This window comes from Strongylocentrotus purpuratus, unplaced genomic scaffold, assembly GCF_000002235.5.
Source record: "Strongylocentrotus purpuratus isolate Spur 01 unplaced genomic scaffold, Spur_5.0 spur5_scaffold_14, whole genome shotgun sequence".
NCBI classification, from domain to species: domain Eukaryota; kingdom Metazoa; phylum Echinodermata; class Echinoidea; order Camarodonta; family Strongylocentrotidae; genus Strongylocentrotus; species Strongylocentrotus purpuratus.
In genome coordinates, this window is record NW_022145599.1 from 27087907 (window position 1) to 27111005 (window position 23099).

Genomic DNA, 23099 nt, shown 5'->3' on the forward strand with positions numbered 1-23099 from the left:
ATCGCATACCCTTCCCCTAGCTTATTAACACTTTTACACATACAAATCGTAACTAACGTCAGAATGTCAGCATGTTTTACTATTACATTCTTAATTTTAGTTGGGCTGTATTTGGACCCGGGATCTTTTCGACGATATAGCAAAAAAAACAACATTATAATGCCTCTATCTCAAGCTGGCGCTATACAACTTTTTTTTTCTTCCGATCTTGATCTTATGCACACGGTACGATAGTTTTCCAAGGAAAAAAATGGTACCATCGCTCGAGGATGACTGCTGGAATTCTTGGTAAAACTGCTTAATTATAAATTTGATAAGCGTTTTTTAAATAACATTTTGAAAGAGAATATATCAATGTAATGTTTTGCCTTTGGAGGCATTTTAAATTACTGATTGTAGTGAGAATGCATGAGTTTGGGAGTGTTATCCAGTCCAATGTTCAAAGCAGATTGATCCGTGGACACTGAGTGGTAAACCAATGCAAGTTTTGTGTGTGGTCCCACCCGCATAAATCTATGAATGTAAAGCGTAATTATAAGAGGGGAGCCCTATGCAATGTATACGTACCTTACATTTGACTTACAAAATGGTCAAGGATTTTCTTTTATACTCCTTTAATATTTAGTCTGATACTATTTATTACATTGTTAAGAGTAACTGTACCAAATATCTAATAATTTGAGCAAGAAAAAATGTTATTTACACGGAAGAGACGGCCTTCATGTCCGTGGCCTTTTTAGTTTACATTGCAAAATCAATCAAAGGTTCCCATGTCTGTGCGATCATACATTTCGCATGCACTTTGCAATTTTTGATGTGAAAGATAGCATTTTGAGGCTTGAAAACACAATTACTAAAGAAAAGACTAGGTCTATTCCCAATTCCTTGTTGCATAAATACGTATCGATAAGAAACGGACAGAATTGTGTGTTCCTTGCCTGTCTTGCTTTACCATAATTGTGCAGTCACAAGTTTGTGCTGACAAGTGCACTACGCAGACATAGGCAATCTGGCTTAAATGGTTGACTTGAAGGCTTTGTGGAATTTTAATGCAGAGGAATATACTACAAGTACAAATGAATTACCATTACTAAATTTTACAAGCCTCTCCTTTCTCAAAATGGTCCCTAAAACCAAAGATTCTTGAAAGTCAACTAAAAGTTCAATGTAAAGTCATGAAGACATTTTCATAAGGTTGAGACACCACTTCCATGTAATTTCTATCAATCTTTCTTTTTTAATAAGAATATTGCTCATCTTGATTTAAGTTGGGCAGTGCATTGTGTGCATTAGATTGAAACTTTCACAATTCTCATTCAATACAGATGTTCATGAGTTCATCTCCGAGCAAAATGCAGCAAAGATGTCTACTTCCAGGCACTGTGCAGCTGATCATCGTGAATCATAGATCATGAGCTCACCGGAGGAAAGCACTAATGTCATCCCCATGGCAACGACAGCGAGTGAGACCACTTCAACAGGGCCAAAGGATCGGAGCGACAGCCACAGCAGTTGCGACAGCAGTTGTGATGTCACTACTGGCTATGGAAGTGGTAGCAACAGTAGAAAGAACTCTCTAACTGACAGGAACGTAGTTAGCACAAGAGACAATGGTGAAGGGGGGAAGAGTAGTTCAGAAAAGAAACATAGTGAGGAAGCGTATATAGAGGGCGACATCAAGCTGAGATTCCTGTGTCCGGAGGATGTAGAGGCGGTCAAGCAGCTTTGCAGGGACTGGTTCCCGGTCGAGTAAGTATACTAATTTGATTTATGGAAGTTATTTGGGCACAACTGTTGGTGTATACAAGTACAAATAGAATCTTGAAATATTTTGTGTATGGCTTAGAGTCTACTCTGCTTATCATCAGTTTATTTGAGAGATTTTCTAAAACATAATAAGAGGAATGTAATAAACCAATTTAATTGAATAATTTTATTGAAATTTTGGATATTTGTGAATTTTCACCAGTTACTTGTTAACCCATGATAGTGTTGACCCTTGGTTATCATTCAAGCATCACCAATGCATTTTGTGATTACCTTACATTTTCCAGCTTATAAATTACTTACTGGAAATATCCTTTGTCAGTAAAAGCCTCAGAAAGTGATCTTGTAAAGTGTGAGAGAATTAGAGAAACAAAGATTCAATCCAATTTTCTACTCTCTTTATTCTTAAAACAGGTATCCTGATTTCTGGTACAAGGATATCACAAATGATAAGCGGTTCTTTTCCCTGGCTGCTGCCATAGGCACTACCATCGTGGGTTTGTTGGTGGCTGAGGTCAAGACTAGGGCCAGATGTCACAGAGAGGTCAGTACATTTTAGATTTTGTTGTTGTTGAAGGTGGTGGTGTAGATGGTGCTATCTTTGGTGTTGCTTTGTACAATGATGTTTTAGTGTACATTAAATTGGTTTTCTTGTGGTATGAACAATGACCCCAACCTCTGCAAACACAACAATTATGAGGGGGGGGGGGGGGGGGAACAATCCATCCCCCTTATTGTGCTCACTATGTTTTGGGATCCATGGCTGTAAATCATGGAAATTCCAAAATCTTAATAAAGGTTTAGGTGTACCAATCACCTTGAAAATAAAATGCACGACTAGGATGTATACAATGAACCTTAACAATAATATCACCCTGATTTGTATGGGCTGAAGGATAAGGAGTTTGAAGAAAATAAAGGATAATCTAAAACGGCGTGCACAGATTCCAGAGCTTGCATTAATAAGTACGTTGAGTAGTCTATTACTCACAAGTCTCTGTTCTGTTATTCAAAAGTGGATTAATAAACTAGAAACAAATCTCTTTACAAAATTAATCTTTGAAGCTCATATTTTGAATACGGTATAGTATTACGTCATGAAACTCCTAACATAAAAACAAAATATTTGTTGGTGCATGGTGCACTTTAAATTTTAAAGCCACTTGCGCGTGATGACAAATCTTGAGCTCTAATGATGACAGACAAAATATGTATCACCATAAATGTCAAAATTTCAATTGTATCTGTACGGTGTATACAGTACATAAATATTGAACATTTTTACAATGTCATATCCTGGATGGTTCTTGTTACTTGTTCCCATGCGTGACCAAAAAAGAAAAGAAAAAAGAAATATACTGTAATCCATTCGATTCATTTCTTTATGAAACATGTTATGATAAAGGTCATTCATATATTATGTCAATCTATAAATCAGTTCTTTTCTTTATGAGTCAAAAGAATTGTATGCCCTTGATTTAAATGTGTTTAGTACCAGCATATGTTGAAAATGTTTAGATGAATTTTTAGAAAAACAAAATATCCTTCTGAGAGCGAACATACTGGCAACATATCTTTTTATCTTCTTTGTCTACTGAGTCTTTGTTGACAACAATAAGGTTGATGATAAACAGATGTACATGTATACAGTTTCTGCATGACTCTTAACATGTACATGTAGGCCGATATAATATGACGATGTATACAGTGGTGTTTGAAAATTAAGTGAATCAGAAGAGGTAATCTTAAAATATTCTATCTCACATAACGTATTGTAATGCTGGTATAAGGGTCTGCTATGAGTGATTTGTTTGGAGTACCGTACCAGTATAGCAAGTTGTACAAAACACTGTACTTGTGACTAGAAAGGTCAATAGACCATTTATGTAATGTACCGTAAATCTCTGTGTATAAGACACACTTTTTTGCCGCTTAATAAAAATCAAAGTCGGGGTGCGTCTTATACACAGGTACATCAACAAAAAACAAGAACAAAAAACCTTTTTTTTTAAAGTTTTGATTTATGCCCCTCCACCTGGCGCTATGCCTGGCAATGTCTCCCAGCTTAGTAATCGGTGTGTTGACTCACCACTCTGAAAATAGAATTTGAAAGTAATCTTTCTGATAGATCTCAATATGTAGTTTATAATAATAATTCCTCCAATTTTTCTTCTATACACACGGCATACCACAAGGTTCTATCCTAGGTCCTCTACTGTTTTTTAATTTACATTAATGATCTTACACATTCAACTGCACCTGGCCCTGTTATGAATAATTGTATTTCAATAGTCAGAATGTAAATTACATACCTGTATATTAGTTGTTGCTAGGTAGGACAAATATTATGGCTTGCTCTACATGTACCTAACAACATGTAATGTATTCAATTCGCATTCTGACTATTGAAATACAATCATTCAAAACAGGTAAATTTGATAATTTGTAACAAGGCACTCAACAGAGATATACACTGTATGCATTGAATTTGATTAAAGTAAGAAAAGGCCTATTGTGGCATTGTTCCATTAGTCTGTAAAGAGTTTTAAGAAACATTGTACTTTTTTCTTTAAATTGTTCAAGGGCAAGTCCAGGGTATTTATCCACTTTGTGTCTCATATATTGTCAGTGGATGGTTTAAGCCATGCATGTACCGTACTGTAGGTCAACATTGAAAACATACAGTAATTGTTCTGATCCAGGCTCTTAAAGCGCTATCAACTTCAACTTTAATGAATGTGATAAAAATTGGCTATGTGGTAAGGAATTGGACAATATACATGTATGCCACTAAAATGAATACTATACATGCATGTAAATATCCCCCTCAAAAAAGAAGGCCTACACACATGTACATTTACAATGTACAGTATGTAATTGTGCAAAAGTCAGTGAGACTCAAGACTACAATTGAAAGATGTAATTATAATATCAGTAGAAACAAGACCCGTCAGATAAATGGCATCTTCAATTGGCAGTTAATTTTATACAGCAACAAATTTACAGATTAGGCACACATAATAATACCCTTAAGTACATACAGTGTATTGTTTATGAAGTTGGTGACAGTAAGAGGTAGTTATCTGTAGTTTCATTGCAGATTGTTATGGAATCAATCTGTCATTTTCATGTATAAGCAGCTTAGACAAGCTCTTTACTTCCAGTTCATAAGTGTAGAAAGCACGAATATCGTACCTTTTCGTTCCAAGGATCTCTTCTCGAATTACATGTTTGTTTTGTTTGTTTTAAATTATATTAATATATTTTTTAAATATTTTTTTAAAGAGATTTCTTGGAGTAAATTTTGATTCTGTATTTTTCAACTTTATCCCAGAACACTTTTGAAAACTTTTTTTCCCTCAGGCTGAATAACTCACAGCTTTTTTGTCAGTTTGATTTGCTTTTTGTAAGTTTGATTCGCTTTTTGTAATTTTGGCTTTTTCTAATCAGATACTTGTAGCTACATGTATACATGTACATGCAGTATGTTTAAAGAGTAAATGATACACAATACATTTAGCTACATGTACATGTACATGTAACTAAATGTAAGTGTCATTCATATCTTGCTGAAGCACTTAAAGCTATGGTCACAAATCTGAGCAGCGACCGACCGATCAGTAGCCTGCTCGGTCGCTGCTGGAATTTAGGCATCGCCCAGCAATTAGGTCGGTGCCGGGCGGCGACCGCCCAGGCACCAAGCGTATTTTGGGCGGCGAGTGAAAAGTGAGCAGGCGCCGCCCAAATTTTAACTCCGCGCTAAAACTTCAGCGGCAACCGAGCGATGCCATAAAAACGAGCGGTGCCTGGGCGGCCGCCGCTTGGTGGCCGGGCAGCTGCCGGGCAGAATTGGTTAAAAACTCGCCGCTCGGCCGCCGAGCAGGCTACTTTTGGGTAATGTGACCATAGCATTAAATTCAAAACTAATACATGCATTTTCTTTGTACCCAATTTTTCCTAGTACAGTGCACAGTTAAATATAAAACCACAGTGATGATTAAAATAGGGTCTTCAAGTCTTCCCATTTAATCCATAACATTTAGTAATGTAGCTCTAAAGCTGTTAATCCAGTAACTTACATCTCTGTAGTCCTGTGCAAATTTGTGCGTATTTGATTTGGAGCATCGTCAAGGACATTTGTAAATGTTTACACATACATGTACATGTATACAGGTACACATACACCAGACACAATTTAACAGTATCCCCCAATGTTTGAAATGGGTCGCTTGGAGGAAGTTTTCTTTTCCTCTGTTAATTTTTATGGGTGGGGGCAAGGGGCGGTCAATAAACCGTATTTAATATTGTAAAGGAGAATTTGCCTGGTAGCACTAGCTGTACGTATACATGTGCTACCAGGTATTGTCTGTATACATGTAGTATGCATATAATCTATTGCATGAGATCACCTAACCTACATGTACATGTACATTTTTAGTAGTTGACCAGTAAAAAGGTCTGAGCTAACATATACATGTACATATAATGTACAGTGTTGGACTTTATTTCAAAGCAAAATTTAGTTTTGTTTAAGTATGGATACCGTTTTAAGCACTAATAGATGCCCCACTTACATGTACCATGCCCTTGGTATAAAATGCCTCAATTATGAAAGTGCAAGCAAGCTGTGCTACCTAGTAATTGAGAGAAATATTCAATTTACCTTCACCTTAGTACCCTTTTGGACTAATGACCCAAGATTGTTTCACATACTGGTAGTACCGGTATTCTTTCCTGGAGGGTATTTGATACAAATGGAGGAGATGAAATTGATACCTTTCTGAGATTACATGCTGATTGTTTAGATCCTAAGGGACATTGAACTTGGCCCTGGAATTTGGCTGAAAATTATAAGGGAGGTCATAGCCATTCATGCATGTGTACAGCATTGCATCTTGTAGTAGAGTTCTATTAAGAATCATCCATTTATGTTAAGATTTTTTTATGTTTTTAATTTTATACCCGGTCCACGGATGTTGGGTAATTCATTCATACAGAATATTAAGAAATACCTGATATTCCATCATTACACCAATTTTAATAAAATGGGGTTATAAATTTTTTTATAGAAATTGTCTTCAAAATTCCATTTTATTAATTTGAGCTTTAGAGGAATTTATGATAAGGAATTATGGTTTTATTGTTGTGAAGAAATTGTTGGCTCGCACCCAGTAGATAAAGATTGTGTGCTCAGTCTTATAATTAATTATTACTATCATTATTTGCTTTACCAGGTTCAATAAACTTAGGATCTAAACAATCAGCATGTAATCTAATAAAGGTATCCATTTCATCTCCTCCACAGAATTATGTGAATTTTTGTAAACAGTCTACACTGCACAGTCATTTTGTACTAACTAGAGCTACTGTACAATGGCTAACAGTTCTATTATATTTTTTGCTAATTTTGTGAGAGTTATTCTTTTATTTATAGCACCAAATTAACAGGCCTGTACATGTAAATATTTTGTCATCTATCAGTTGAAAATTACAAGTAGTAGTTAGTACATCACATTATACCATTGGAAAGAGTGCTAAGTGCTAGCTTACCTAATGCCTAGAAATATATTGATTTCATGGGACATTAAATAAAAGCCTCTTAAACCTTTTACAATGTACATGTAGGTGTACTTCTACATCATATATTGTGTAATTGGTATCACAAATCTGCTGGTAAATGAAACTCAGACTTGACAGGATTATATACACATAAATTTACATTTAGGAGATTATCTCCTTGGTTTAAGTATCAATATCAGAGCCCTGTGCTGGATATTAGATTTCTTCATGGCTAGTTAAATTTCTATTTGCAAGCTACCAAATTAACAGCAATTTAAGAATAATTAAAAACTTAAAACAGGTGTTTTTAATGGTCCTGTGAAATGAATGTTGTTGACAATTTTAAGAAAATGTAGACATTTTAAGATAACATCAAGTAATACAGACGGACACTGTGGTATGAAGTAGGCACCTTAAAATACTTAACATTTTGTTTAAATAAATATTGTACAAAATCTCTGGAAAAATTGATTTCAGCTGAAAAACATGATTTTAGGGGGTGTGTGTGTTCAAAGAAAAGTTTGCCTCCTGTATAGGCCTATTGATTTTCAAAGAAAATATGGTTAAATTGTAAACTCATCTTTGATAAAAAGAAAAATCTAGTGTGTTTTGTAAAACCATCTAGGGATAAATGGCAAAATATATGAGAAAAATATAATATAGGTCCACATACATGTACACGGAGTGAATATCACTACTTCTACATGTACTGGTAGGCGTTTTGTTGTTGTTGATTGCTTTACCGGTACATTTCTATTGAACATGTAGGATTGGTCTAGCACCAAAGCCCCCACATGCTGAAGATAGGCTTCCATATATTAATGCACACGCATGTGTACGTGTATTCAAGTCATGATTAAAGGTTGCAAGATTCAAGATGCGAGCATTTCATCTATAATGTCATGTGGCAGCGTTGCTTTTGTAAAGATCAAAAAGATGTCTAGAAGATATAAGCGCACTGTAGGCAGTAGCTTCATGTAGAATGTCAACTACATGTACATCCTGACTGGAAAGGTGAAAGGGTCATGCTTAATGTAGCACTCATTGATTGTAATACATCAACAATACGCATACAGGGCCTTTCACATGCAGAGCAATTGCATTATGATTAAAGATTGCTAGCATCGAGATGTGAATATTTCATGTATTCTCACTATTCTGTCATGCAGCAGCATGGCTTTATAGAGCTCTGTCTATCAGAAGATGCCTTGAAGCGCATTATACAGTATGCACCCTCATGTAGAGTGTCAACTACATCCTGATTAGAATGATGAGGGGGCCTGCATAATGTTGTGCTCACTCTTTTAATTTTAATTTTAATGACTTCAACGATCCATACTGGGCTGTTCACATGCAGAGCAATTGTATTATGATTAAAGATTGCTAGCATCGAGATGTGAATGTTTCATGTATTCTCACTTTTCTGTCATGCAGCAGCATGCATGGCTTTGTAGAGATCTATCAAAATATGCCTTGCAGCTCACTGTAGGCACCCTCGTGAAGAGTGTCAACTGCATCCTGATTAGAATGATGAGGGGGCCTGCACAAATGTTGTGTTTACTCTTTTTATTACGACTTCAACATCAAATGCAGGGCTGTACACACACAGAGCAATTTAATACATTCAATTTGAAGGGATAGTCGAGTTCTGTTGCAGAGGGCACTACACAAAATAATTTTTTGTGAGATAATGAAAAACTGAGTGTCAAATTTGAAAGAACATACAATTTAAATCTCAAAATCATCTTTATTTGATCAAAATCGGTTGAGAGACGGCTGAAATATCCGTAAATATAACGATTTCTAATTTTGTGTACCACCACAAATATTCAATAATTTGAAAAAGCCGTTGAAAAACGAAATAGCGCGTTTCACATTATATTTCAGCCAATGCCGATTTTGGATTTTTTGTTGGCTTTGTCATGTTGGTTACATGTATATTACGCACAACCAGTCGACCCATGTATTGTTATTATTAAATTAATTAATTAACGGTTACCGTAATTTTTTGAAAGTGGACTGAGTTGGTATGATCGTAATGGCTAAATTTTACATATTTTGGGGTCTAAAATTACCTTTATAGCAATTTAAGGTCCCAAAAGGGCACTAGAAATGCCATACATGTAGATAAGAATAAGGGCAATAAGCATGCACTTTGAAGGCATTTGAGGTCTGAAAACAGAACTCAACTATCCCTTTAATGTTTGATCTGTGATCAGATTCTCACAAATTTTCAGTGTGAGAGACAGAAAATGTTGCTAGAAAGTGTGATAAGGATTTCTATTCATTTTGCTTTTAATTTGCATTCTTGTGAACTGCTAATATAGTCGAACCTGTCTATTAAGGTCACCCAAGGGAAACACAAGAAGTTGCCACTGTACAGTACATGTAGACAGGTGGCCTTTCTAGTAACGTTAATAATAATAATAATCCGGTTGTTTATATACTGTAGCGCTCAATACACCGATCCAACGATGTGCCTAAGCGCTTTACAGATATATTATTACCCCGGTTATGGGATTCAGGCTTACCCGCACACATTGTGTGCACATTTTCCACTCCCTGAGGAGCATTCCAGCCAGGCGCCATTTTACAGGCACGCACACTTGCTCGTTCAACCACATGAACATTCGCATCCTACCGGGTACCCATGTAACACCTGGGTGGAGAGTAGCAAGTGCAGGTAAATGTCTTGCCAAAGGATATTAGTGCCGTGTCAGGATTCGAACCCTCGACCTTCACATCTACAGTCAAGCTCCTTAAACTACTCGACCACGACACTCCCACGTTCTTCAACACACATTTCCTTCAAGGTAATATGGGTGACCACTATAGGCAGGTGGCCTTTATAGAGAGGTAGCCACTAAGACAGGCTTGTCAGTATTTACCATGCAAGCACTTTTATCTTTTACCATTAAAGTCAGGAATAGGGACAGAAGAAACAGATTTTAAATAGCCAAGTGTGAATGGGTGCAAGTCAGTGAGATATACATGATTCTAATCTTCAGTTATTCTTTTTATGTGAATGTACATTACTATCCGTCCTAGTTATAGTCTTGAGTTTAGCTTATAATAAATACCTCAGTGAAGTTTAAAAAATACAAGGACCTACATATTCAACATGAAGACCTACATAATCTATAGGCATACATATATTTCAGACCTACAGTACATGTAAATAATCTATAGCCATACAGTATGTATCTAACTTGCATTCTTGAACCTTAAATTCAAGATTTGAAGACAAAACTATTCTGCATGTGTGCTAGCTGTAATGAGATTTGTTTTGACGCTGAAAAGTTTATGTCAATAGCCGAGTGCAGAATTAGCATTAACTTCAACTCTTGACAGCAAATGTCAATATTTGATGTTGTTCGACATAGCAGGTGATGCTTACAATATATACATGTACATGACCTGACTTATTGTACATTTTACTAGAATGTCACAGCATGTTCAACTATTGGATTGAATAACTTGTGTATTACCCCTAAAAGGCCGAATTATTTTGGTGCACTCTCTCAGCCGTAAATGATGATACTATTTAAGTGAAATTTTACCATCAAGGGTTGAGAGATCCAATGTGCATAGTACATACATGTACGCCTACTTTTTTTTAGAAAGTTCAAGTCATTACATTCTCACTTAATCTAGTGATAGAGTGTAAGTGTTTTTCTTTGCTCTTAAATAGTGTTTGTGACAGCTTCAAGTACCGTACTGGTTTGTACACTGTAGATGAATATTGTAGATGAATACTCTAGGCATACATGAACATCTACTGACTTGGTTTATTGATATACACTGTACTTCAGTTTAAAGGTTATGGCATTGTACAATGTAATGTATGGAAGCACTTCTCAATGCTGCCCCTAGCCTTATAGATAGAACATTCTCATACACAAACTGATACAGAAATTCTAAATGCACTTCATACAAGGGGGAATGGGGAAGAGGGAAAAAGATGAATGAATGAAGAGCAATCGAAGAATAATAATAAGAAGAAGAAGCAGAAGAAAAAAGAGGAAGAGGAGGAGATATAGAATGAGGAGGAGGGTGGGGGGGGGGGGGAGGAGGAGGAGGAAAAGGTAAGATATAGGGGAAAAGACACTGGGTGAAAGGGAAGAAAGAGAGTTCAGATCAATACTTCCTAGTAAGACAGGAGAGGAATATATTAAATTCATAGATGGAGAGCAGAATGCCCACATGTATGGAACATAAATTGATCATCAATTTTCTCCATCGCTTGGCTCATCCACATTCCACATAGGAGCATACAGTACCTGTTCATTGTAAAGTATCGCTCTTTTAATCTAGGCTATGAAACTCAATGTCAATTAGTGTAGAAGTGGAGTTGGTATTTACAGTGAACCCATTACGCACTCTGATGATGGGCCGTGTACTTGACTTTTGACCCCCATCGTAAGCAAAGTTGGCCTTGATCCAGAACATCGTTAGTAGGAGGAGAATAGAGGGAGAGAAAAGGAGAGAAAGACAGACAGAGAGAGAGAGAGAGAGAGAGAGAGAGATGGGGGGGGGGGGGAGGAGATGGAGTTCCAAACTATAAACAAAATGATCATGTTTTACATAAAAGAAAAATTACATTTTAAAGAAACATGTGATGACTATTATAGGTATAATCACAATGCATAAGATACCGGTAATCAGTATCTCTTCCTGACTTGTTCCCTAAAATTACTTTACCAATCAAATCAAATATACCGATACGATTAAATTTGACTTGGTCTGACTTGTATATGTTAGTCATGAGTGATTTAAAAGAAAACTTTAGTGGGGGCACTCTATACAATATTCGGTCGTTTTGGTAAATGTACCCTGCATACATCTTCCTTTATCAGCAACATCATCATCTATCCATTATCACTCATCCATCATCATCCATCATTATCATGACATATTTATCAACATTTGTAAAAACAATTACTTTGGAGTTTGCTTCTAATGTTAATCAATCTAAGCAGTTTCGTTTACCGGTATTGTATTTGGGTAATAACATTTCATCACAAAAATTTTCTTACCGTACTTCTCCCCCTAAAAGGTATGATTAAACACCATGCAAACATTCCTTCAAAAGAAAATAATGTCATAAAAAAAGAAAAAGAAAGCAAAGTGCCAGAGGTTCTTTCTTAAACTCCCAGGCCAAAATAGCCGCTAGATACTACATGTATCTATTTTGTGTCCTGCATACTGATACATAACACGTGCATTGTTTGCGGAGTTAGAAGGATGCAAAGTCTCTTTAACATTTTACATCTGTAGAGATAGAGTTAAATGCCTTCTAGCCTTCAACAAATGAAAACAAAAATAACAATGGGCTTGCAATTATGAAAATTGAAATATACACGTACATGTATCTACATGTACGTACATGTACTGGTATGTACACAAGTTTCAACCTTCAAAATGCATTAGGATTGTTGTTATACTTTTGTTCGTACATGATTGGAAAATTTCTTGACTCGTAGCTGATGATGGATTGCTGTGGATAATGGATCCAAGTGTGTATTGGGAAACAATTTGTTCTCTCATGAAGGAAAAGAAATTTATGACAGAAATATTTATGAGTCCAGCTAGGGATTATGGTAAGACACGCCAGGAGGTATATTATAATGAAGAATATCTTGACCAGCAGCATTTACTGAGCAGATAGAATTACATCGTCTGTTGAGAGCCAGAAGGGTGTTAAGTGTGTATCAATAGATTCTCATCTGCCAAGTTGATGTTAAATTACAAATTACAAAACTACAAATGGAGTAGGAGTTCATACAGGGCTTGACACCATCTGATTATTGTGGTTGCCCTGTTTGTTTATCTTCTGTCTGTATTTCTTTTCTCCTTTTTAGCTTACAAGTAATAAATCATTTGGAAAGGAAAGTAAAGGAAAATTTAATTCTATCTCACATATATTTGACAAACTAAATTTTTAGGTCGCCTGAGAGAGTTAACCCATGAGACTACAATTTTGGTCTGGTGAACCATCAAAAGGTTTTTACCGGTCTCACTTGCGATCGGTCTCGTTTGCCTTCTGATAATTTTTCAGAAAGTCACTCACCAATCATTGTTGTGTTATGGGCTAGTCTTCTCTTGGGCTACAAAGCCTGTTGTACATGAGTGTAATGTGGTGTTCCAGCAACATTTTGTGATTTTGTTTACTTATTCCTGGTCCAAAGTCCACATATTACCATAACATCTGTGGTCCTTTTACTCCGTTGGTACTAATATACTATGGGCTCAGGCCTACATGTACATGTACAAATGTACATACTAAAGAATTGGCCAAAATGGCTGGGCGTTTGATTTTCTTTAAGAGATGTACATGTAATTGATTTATTGATATTTCATAAAATTCTATTTAAATTCAAAGAGATTGTTTCTCAAGGTGTATGTATATTATTGGAAAGATTATATTTTATCCTTTTGATAGTGTACTCATTCACCCAAACTGTGTAATTTTTTAATAAATAGGTATGGAAAGAGCATGCAAAGGGAAAACACAGAGTTAACAAATTTTGGTAGAATACTTTCAATGCTTCTGACCTTATTTTCAATGCTTATTTTCAATGATATTAGTGGTGTGTCGGGATTCGAACCCTCGACCTTCGCATCTCCGTCAAGCGCCTTAAACCACTCGACCACAACACTCCCACTAGTACGCACCCCTTTAATCATTCTACATGTTGCAATAATAGTTGCCACATGTTGCCCCAAAATTATCAATGGTTACAGTTTACTTGGGCAGCAAAAACTCAGCAATGATAGGGTGTGCAGAGATTTATGTTTTTGTGCAGTTTCTATTTTAAATAAGATTGGCTAATTAATGCAAATGCTGCTGTAATCTCATATCTTCTGGAAAACTGTTTTATGGAAGAGGAGCACTTTGTAATTAAAACGTGAGCACTGAGCTGCTGGCTTCGAAGCTTAACTAAACACTCCCTCATCTCTCGACTGCTTTGGATCACTTAGCACCAGACATGTATTCCAGCTATGCTAGTCTACAATTTCAAACTAACAAGTACATACAAAGGTCCTTTAAATAATATAATACCGGGGGTAGTTATATTTGAAAATTATGTTTTTGAAGTGACAAACACAATTTGTGTGTGTTTATTAATCATCCCTTGATTACATAAGGAAATACACATGTACAATTGTACATGTATGCATGAGCTCACACACTGTAAGCACTTATTGATCAGTAAATATGGTTATCAGCTTCTGGGCAGTTCACATGAGCAGTAACAGAATATTTGTTGTTTACTTTATCATGATGCGGACTAGTGTTATGTTTTGACTGATTAACAGAACTATTTGCAAGGTTATATGATATGCTCACCAGCTACATTATACTAATAGGACAATTTGAGAAATACATATTTTGTGCTTGCAAAAAGGCTTAAACAGCAAAAGAGTAAGCCTATCAGTAGCATAATTACCCAGAGAATTTGGTGTTTTGTAGGGTTTTACTTACAGCCCCTGCCCCCCCCCCTCCCCCCCCCCCCCCCCCCCCCGAAAAAAAAAAAAAAATGCCTATAAAAAAATATTTGAAAAATAATAAAGACAAAAATAAAATAAATGGAATGAATGAAGTAATGATAGTGAATAATATTTTTATGACCGAGGAAGCCAATATATTCCACATATTTTAAAATAAGAAAGAATGATGCTCTGCAATAATTAAGGTAAAAGGCTTATTTAGCAATCTTGTGGCTGTAAGTACAATGTACAATGTACTTGTACTGTAAGTACAATGTACATGTGAAACAAAATATGGATTATTTAATTGTTATTCAGTTATTGATACTTCCTGCTGATAGCTAATTAGCTACATGTATCAATATACACTCATAATGGTCTTTGATTGTAGACTAGAGTCTTTAATAACTGCAGTCACATTCTCACAATAACCAGGAACAGTGTGTGGTTGTATAACGATCTACATGCAATGGAGACTCTAATTAATTGTTATCTTTAAATACATTGTCGTATTCATTTAGAGTAATTGCTTTAATTTGTTAGGTGACAGATTTCAATGCACATTGTAGTAGCAAGCCAATGGAAGTGTGACTTTTATTTAAGACTTGTAAGTTGTATACAAGAAGGAAACAGCTATGATATTTGTGCACAAAATACAGATTGTAATTAAAAAAAGGTTATTGAATGTGGAAACAGTAAATCATCTTAAAACATGCTTTTGTTTCAATCTTGAATTATCACATTTTGAAATAACACATACACTGTACATGATTCTCAAAAATACAGTTTTTGTACACTTCTCCTTGATTGCTTGTATTTGCTACAAGCTACATGTACATGCCATAGAGTTTAGGCCTACTAGAAATGAATATATTTTTTGGGTATAATTATGTGGCTTGAGTTTCTATCATTTGGTCATGCATGTTTCAATCAGCTGAACCGTCCTTCTTTTTTGTAAATTGTTGTAGTTGTTTACAATTCATGAAGACGAGATATGCATACAGTGTATGCTTCAAATATAGATGTCGAATGGAATATTATGGGGGGAAAAATCCAATATTTCATTCAAATTAAGCAATTGAATGATGTTTGATGTACCTTTAAATAATCATATTGCATTTTATTTTGCAGGATTCCAACATCTTGTCAGCAACATTTCCCGGGTCAACTCAAGTGGCCTATATTCTGAGCCTCGGAGTGGTGGAAGGATACAGACGGAAAGGCATAGGTGAGTTTTTAGGATTAAAAATAGATTAAAACTATTCCATGTTTTAAAAAATAATATAATACTTAACAGATTCAGTACTTATAAGTTTGGTGAGCATCTGGAAATTATGTTAACCCTTTTAACTTAACCGCCCCTCCTTTTACGCACTTAAACGCCTGAAACCGCCTGTCCGTTTTCAATGCGCTATAGTATCTGTCCTAGGGTCTACCGTGATAATGTTATACATGCGTAATCCTTACAATGTCAACAGTAGGATTCTGCTTAGAAAAATAGCGCATGTTTCGTATTGTTCAGAACAATGTCAAAGTGAGAGCTATATTGCAACATCTTCCAGTGAATAATATGGAGAGAGAGAGAGAGAGAGAGAGAGAAAGAGAAATGAAGACAGAGGGAGACGTAAATGGGAGAGAGGGGGAGTGGCAAGAAACCTTAGTAGTGGAATAGCGAAATAAAGAAGAAGGGGTTAAAAGGAATGTTTAAGAAAAAGTTTTGAATGAATAATGGTTTCATTTGAAAAATATTTTGAGTGAAGTGGGCAAAGGAGTAATGCAGTAATGGAGAAACACACATAAAAATACTAATAGATGGAGATTAAGTTAGAAACCATAAAATGAAAAAGTTGACATTTATTGTCAAAGGGAGAATGAAATAAATGCCCACGCAGTCTGCATCATATTGTATGAACTCCCCTAATGATGCACATATATCTTGTGATATGAAAATGCAAGATACCGAAAGGGTCATTTTAGCACTCCATGAAGCCTGTGACATAATAAAAATGGAAATGAATGGAAAGTTGGGGTAACAAATGAATTGCTATGCAGAGCAACAAAGACCCTCAGGCATACCCAATTATTTGCTTGTCATATGAATATACAGAAATTTGAAGCTCTCTACACAATTCATTTTTTTAATGCGAAATGTGTGTAGGGTTATTTTCAGTTTACTGCATGTGCCAACGAGGCTTTAACTTGATAATTATATTTACATTTTGCTTGCCCTGCTTGGCATTTTGGAAAAACATGAGGTATTGAGTAATCGCTCGGTTGGCAATACCTCCCCAGATTCATGATAACATAATGCTATCCCTGTAGCTATGGTAACCGTCATACAAGAGCATGGGTATTTATAGATGAATGGTTACATGTTGGATGCCATAGCCATCCTTCCCCAGCCAAGGCTTCTATAACATCGCATATTCATTAATGAGGCCATTTTCTCAGTTAACATTTTAGCAAACATCCCTTTAGCAAGGTTTTGATAAAAAGTGGGCCTTGCGTTGCGGTACACCTAGATACTATATAATTTAAGTGCTGTACATGAAAAAGTGTAAATTAATGTAATTCTAGAATGGATGTGGATGACATGTTGCCTTACAATTTCATTTGAAAGCAGTTAATAATCAAATAAATTTGTCAAGGTTGAATTTGATGATAAGTGCATACTGTGCATCTTTTCATGTTCCCATCCGATGTGAGCTTTGCTAAAACATTTAAATGCGCTGGCTGTAGTTTTCGATCCACTCAATGTGTTTTCAGCCTTTAAAATATGTATTGTTTTCAGCCAGTCACCCATTTTCTTCTCCTAGGTCAAAAGAGCAAATACAAATTAAATGGGTTACAAGTCAAGGAAGCCAGGCTGGACACGTTTGAATAATACAGAGGGTATAACTTGACTATCTTATAAGTTCCTTTTTTTTGTGTACGGTACTATACAGTACAATACTGCATTTCCTTATATCATACACTTCCATGAAAGTAAGTAGTGAGCCTCATCTTAGACTTGTATCGCTTTCAGCCAGGCACCCATTTTTCCTCACCTGGGTCAAGAGAGTCAATACAAATTAAATGGGTTGTTCAAGCCAGGGGAGCCAGACTGGATACGTTAGAATAAGACAGAGGGGGATACCGTAAATCTCCGTGTATAAGGCGCACTTTTTTGCCGCCGAAAAAAATTGAAAGTCGGGGGTGCGCCTTATACACAGGTACAGAAAAAAAAAGTTTTTTTTTTTTTTTTTTTTTTTTTTTTTTTTTTTTTTTTAGTTTCGATTTATGGCGCTATGCCTGGCAATGTCTCCCAGCTCAGTAATCAGTGTGTTGACTCACCACTCGGAAACTACAACAACACTCAAATTTGTCTATCATCTTTGTTTGAAAGAAATCTTTCTAATAGATTTTAATATGTAGTTTATAATAATAATTCCTCAAATATTTTTTTGTATAGCAAATGGTGTTCCACAAGGTGCACCATTGGTACCATATGTACTCTTTTGTTTTTAATTTACATTAATGATCTTACACACTCTTCTAAAAACGACATTGTTACTATTATTTGTGACAAGTTCACAAGCACAAATCAGCGCCTTCAACTGCACCTCGATGTAAAATGAAGGTCCTTCCCCGCGTGGGTTTTCGGCAACAAAACAACAACAAACAAAAAAAAAAAAACGATTTTTTTTTTTTTTTTTTTTTTTTTTTTTTTTTTTTTTTTTTTTTTTTTTTTTTTTTTTTTTTTTTTTTTTTTCCCCCCCCAAAATAGGGGTGCGCCTTATACACAGGTGCGCCTTATACACGAAGATTTACGGTAACTTGACTTTCTAATATATTTTAGTGTATGATACTCTATGCATTTCCTTTTTTATATCATACACTTCCATGAGAGTATAGTAGTGAGGCTCATCTATAGGCATCTAAGGACTGGGCTTGAATTCAAGCATTTATATTAATGATTGATTATCATGATTGAAAGATAATTGGATTGAACTACTGCAGTACCCATACATGATCTCCGTTGAGGGTTGGGGATGGAATAAACGACGGCCTGATGACGGCAATCGTACATAATTTTATAACCAAATAGGATCTGGGTCAGAGTGGTTTATTCTGACTTCACAATGTAATCAGCATCATAAATTGACAGTGTAAATGTTGCTGAAGCACACAGATGAAAAATTGAGAAGGGTCAAGGGTCACTTCTGAGTCAACTACAATGCACAATTGCACATGTGTACAGACAATGTGAAGGAATAGTATAGTAATAATAACTGCGTTGAGAGACATACGGCTAGTTGTTTTTATACGCTCAGGGGGGGGGGGGGGAGGGGTTACAATCGTGCTATTGCCCGAGGCCTGCCGTGGGCAATAGCACGATTGTAACCTCCCCAAGAGCGTATAAAAACAACTGTGTCTCGAAAATTAAAGCAGTCATGACTACTTTTATAAACTGAAAAAAGAGTCAACTAATATGACACCACCTTGGCTTTACTCTAGTTTATCTGCACGGTTGATTTTTTATGAGTGTATCTTTGATAGTTAGACTAGTCTAGATCTAGCCTCTAGGAATCTATGTAGCATTTTCCCCAAGGCCTAATTCCTCACAAATTTTGAAGTTGTTGAGTGTCATACCATCAATAAATACCTAGAATCTATGCCGGATTTAGTAGTACGATCAACATCGCCGGTTGTCTTATTAAAAAATCTAAATATTAAGCGACCAATTCGCACACACAGTGTATAGTATCCGCGCTCGCTCAAACCAGATTTTAACACCTGAACCAATGGGTATTTCAGCAAGATTGAACTATTTTGCCGGGATTTTACTGATTTACTCTAGAACTATTACATAGTTTTGGCATTTTTTGTTTATTTACGGGAATGGCTAAAATTATGACTGCAATTTCGACCAATCAGATGGCTGGATTTCTTAAGTGAGGTATATAATAGATTTTAATCAAGTTGGAGAGGGCTCCAGATGACATATTTTAAGGTGTTTAGTAAGAAATAATCTTGGAAATTTGAAATGACAAACTTCAGTTTCTCTGAGGTGTTTTTCCTGCATTACTGGTTCAGATAGGTGATACAAGTATAATGTCTTATCAATTTTAATAGTTGATTGATTATATTGTTATAACAATTCATTGATAATTGGTGACAGCAATCTGTCATAGAAATGAACACTTTAGCAGCTACATGTATCAATATTTGAGTTGTATTTACACTTTTGTGATAACCCATTTTGTCTTATCAGATTATTAGCATTTAGTGTTCTTATTTATAATACCACATAACTGCCAAACCTTCCTATTTGGGAAGAATGATTCCTATTTTTGTTGGCCTTCAAACTAATGTTATGAACCCTGGATACCTCTCTCCTGAAAAACAAAAATTGTGATAAAAAGTATATACTGTAAAATGGACTGTATTTCTAATTTTGTCTTGAAAGACTCTGACTTTGCTTTTCATAGGTTGGCAGGTATAATATGCATACATCTAAACTTTTCAGTGATTTCTTATCTAAAATGGAATTGTGCAGAATTGAATTTTAACTTTTATTTTTTCATTCCATGACTCTTAAACACTAGGTACATGTAGGGTCTTTCAGAAGAAGATAAACTGTGCAAATTACCCTGTAAGACGTTTGTTTCAAGCAGAAATATGCCCATCACCAAAGCCAATATGATTTCTTGTTAAACAGGATAATTACCCAAACTTAGGTACATGTACCTTACAGATTTTTGATCAATGTACTCTTCTGTGATTTCCCTCTGTAGCCTCTGCACTCCTGGATAACTTCCTGACATCGTTGACCGCGGGACTCCGGCCCATTGCCAAAGCCGTCTACCTCCACGTCCTGGCCACCAATACAGGAGCCATCAGGTTCTACGAGAAGCACAAGTTCCAGCGTCATGAGTTCCTTCCTTACTACTACTCCATCCATGGCCAAGCGAAGGATGGACTCTCCTACGTGCTCTACATCAATGGCGGGCAACCTCCTTGGACGCTCATATATCCTTTACTCATCAGTCAGTCAGTTATGAGATTGTTTTTCCTGGGATGCATTAAAAAAATAAAGAAAAAGGAAATTTATAATTTATTCCTCCAGTGTATAGCTTTTATACTTTCATCACAAAAGCTTACCAGTACTAATTGGCCAGGAATCTTAGTTCAGTGGGGAACTAGTATGCACTGGAAGTGAGTTGTACAAAAGGGCTTCAGAAAACTACTCGGTCTAGACATTTGGTGACATAATGAGATAGCCAGGAAAAGTTTTGAAAGGCATGGGAATAGGACCACTGCAAGGCAGGGCCAGATCTTGTGTGGTCTTACATTCTTTTAAAAACAGGTACAGATTGCTTACCCTTTACAAATATAAATAGTACCGAGGAAAAATAATATTGTATTGGCAACAAGTAGACTCACATGTATTGATTTTTTTAAAGTTTGTGAATTCAATATAAAGGGATGGCTGCTGTCATCCAAAATTATTTTAATATCTTCTCGATAGCTTTTAGATATAAGGAGAGAGAAGCTCTCAATAATTTGAATATTACATGAAAGCTTCTGAAAACATTCTATTACCTTTTCCTTGACGGTCCAGCTTACAGATTATATGAAGCATGTCAGTTCTTACATCTCACGCATCCAACCGTGCAATCTGCCCCACGCCATGGCCCGTCACACGCGCAACTTCTTCTCCGCCCGACGCAGCTGGGTCCACATGCCCCACCTGCCTAACATGCCTAGCATGCCCAACATGCCCAACATCAACATGCCCAATATCACTATGCCAAACATTCTCTCCCGCATGAGAGGTCAAGGGTCATCGTCGACGGGTCCGTCAGGGTCATCGTCGGCCGGTCCGTCAGGGTCATCGTCGTCATCATCAGGGGTAGGAGACTGCTCAGACTCATCATTGTCCACTTCGTCCGTGGAAGCGGTGGCAGCAGTCGAAGAGGGAGCGGGGGCTTCGTCGTCTGGCGATGCTGCCTCATCTCCGGTTCCAGAGGTGGTCACTATTCCCATGCCGACTAGCGAGGGCGCCGAGCCCTCAAGCTCGAGTCGACGCAGCTGGTTGCCCAACAAGCTGCCCAACCGGTTGCCCAACCTGAACCGATCGATGCCTAGTATGCCTAGTATGCCCAGTATGCCGAGTGGTATGAGCTTGCTGACCAGGTTTGGTGGACAGTGCTACGACAGTGGAGAACAAAACGAGCCTGACGAACCACCAGAAGAGTACACCAATGCTGATCATAAGCTATAATCGTGGTCCTTTTTAACTACAAACGCCATCAAAATCAGGCAAACTATTATACAGCGGTGATGTTCCTCACAACTGGAATGTATGTGCTGTTGTGAGAAGATTGGTGGGAGTTGTTTTGTTGTACATGGAATATATCAGTGCTACTACCAACTGTGTTGAAACTGTTACATTGTCTTGGTGTAACATGTCATATGAAGGGAAGGATTAGAGAAAGTCTTCTTCTGTCACTACTCGGAGGTCAAAGGTCAATGATAGAGAAAAGAATATGCATAATATACATGTATATATATATAATATATATATAAAAAAGGAGTGCAAAAGGTGGTTATTCTTATTTAGAAGAAGGCAGCAACTTATCTGCTCACTTGTGTGAATACATGACGAGATGTGCACCCTGCATTTGAAGATGGAGACCAGTACAATGTACAATGAAGGAATGCAAAATTTTTGTCTCTGCCTGGCCACATTGAACATGTTATGCCTTCTGTGTCGTGTGACCAAGACTCCTATTCATCAGTGAGACGACTGCGATGAGTAGAATTCACCTTTTTGTAATGTGTACAGTAGTTCATGTTGAATTCTATACTACCGTAACTATTTTATTCATTGTGTATTGATAAAACATTGACAACTCTGCATTATTTCATTCTTAGTCCCATATACTAAAAAATCAGTCGGCCTTTAAATGCCAGGTTGTATCTGCTGACTTGATGTGCTTTTCTGCTCTATTCATGAATGATGTTATTACATTTGCAGTAAAATCTAATGAACAGTAAATAATCAACGTATTAAGAATTTTGTTTGCAACTTACCGTATGAGTTTTCTTTCTGTTTAAATATTAGATTCTTAATGAATCTGCCTCCTTTTTTTTCCCCCTCCTTTTTTTTCCCCCTAGTAATTTTTTTCATTCGATAATTGTGCAATTGGAGTCTCAATCTAGTCATTTTTAGTAGGGCTGTGCACAACAGTGTAATGAGGTACCCGAGTACACTCCCAGGCTCACAGGCGAATACT

The 23099-nt window shown here is 36.5% G+C and overlaps 1 protein-coding gene across 1 annotated transcript; it reads left to right on the forward strand.

Moving 5' to 3' along the window:
• Positions 1–201: 201 nt before the first annotated feature.
• LOC594473 lies at positions 202–23027 on the forward strand. The gene is made up of 6 exons (XM_793910.5): positions 202–288; positions 1326–1749; positions 2182–2311; positions 15949–16045; positions 20595–20829; positions 21427–23027. Exons 2-6 carry the CDS (start codon positions 1412–1414, stop codon positions 22082–22084), a joined length of 1458 nt encoding a protein of 485 aa, XP_799003.4. The 5' UTR covers positions 202–288; positions 1326–1411; the 3' UTR covers positions 22085–23027.
• The last annotated feature ends 72 nt before the right edge of the window (positions 23028–23099 follow it).

Coding starts and splice junctions, on each gene's coding strand:
- LOC594473 (XM_793910.5), top strand. CDS start 1,412: ATGAGCTCACCGGAGGAAAGCACTAATGTCATCCCCATGGCAACGACA. Junction 1,750..2,181: donor AGGGACTGGTTCCCGGTCGA/GTAAGTATACTA, acceptor TTCTTAAAACAG/GTATCCTGATTTCTGGTACA. Junction 16,046..20,594: donor ATACAGACGGAAAGGCATAG/GTGAGTTTTTAG, acceptor TTCCCTCTGTAG/CCTCTGCACTCCTGGATAAC.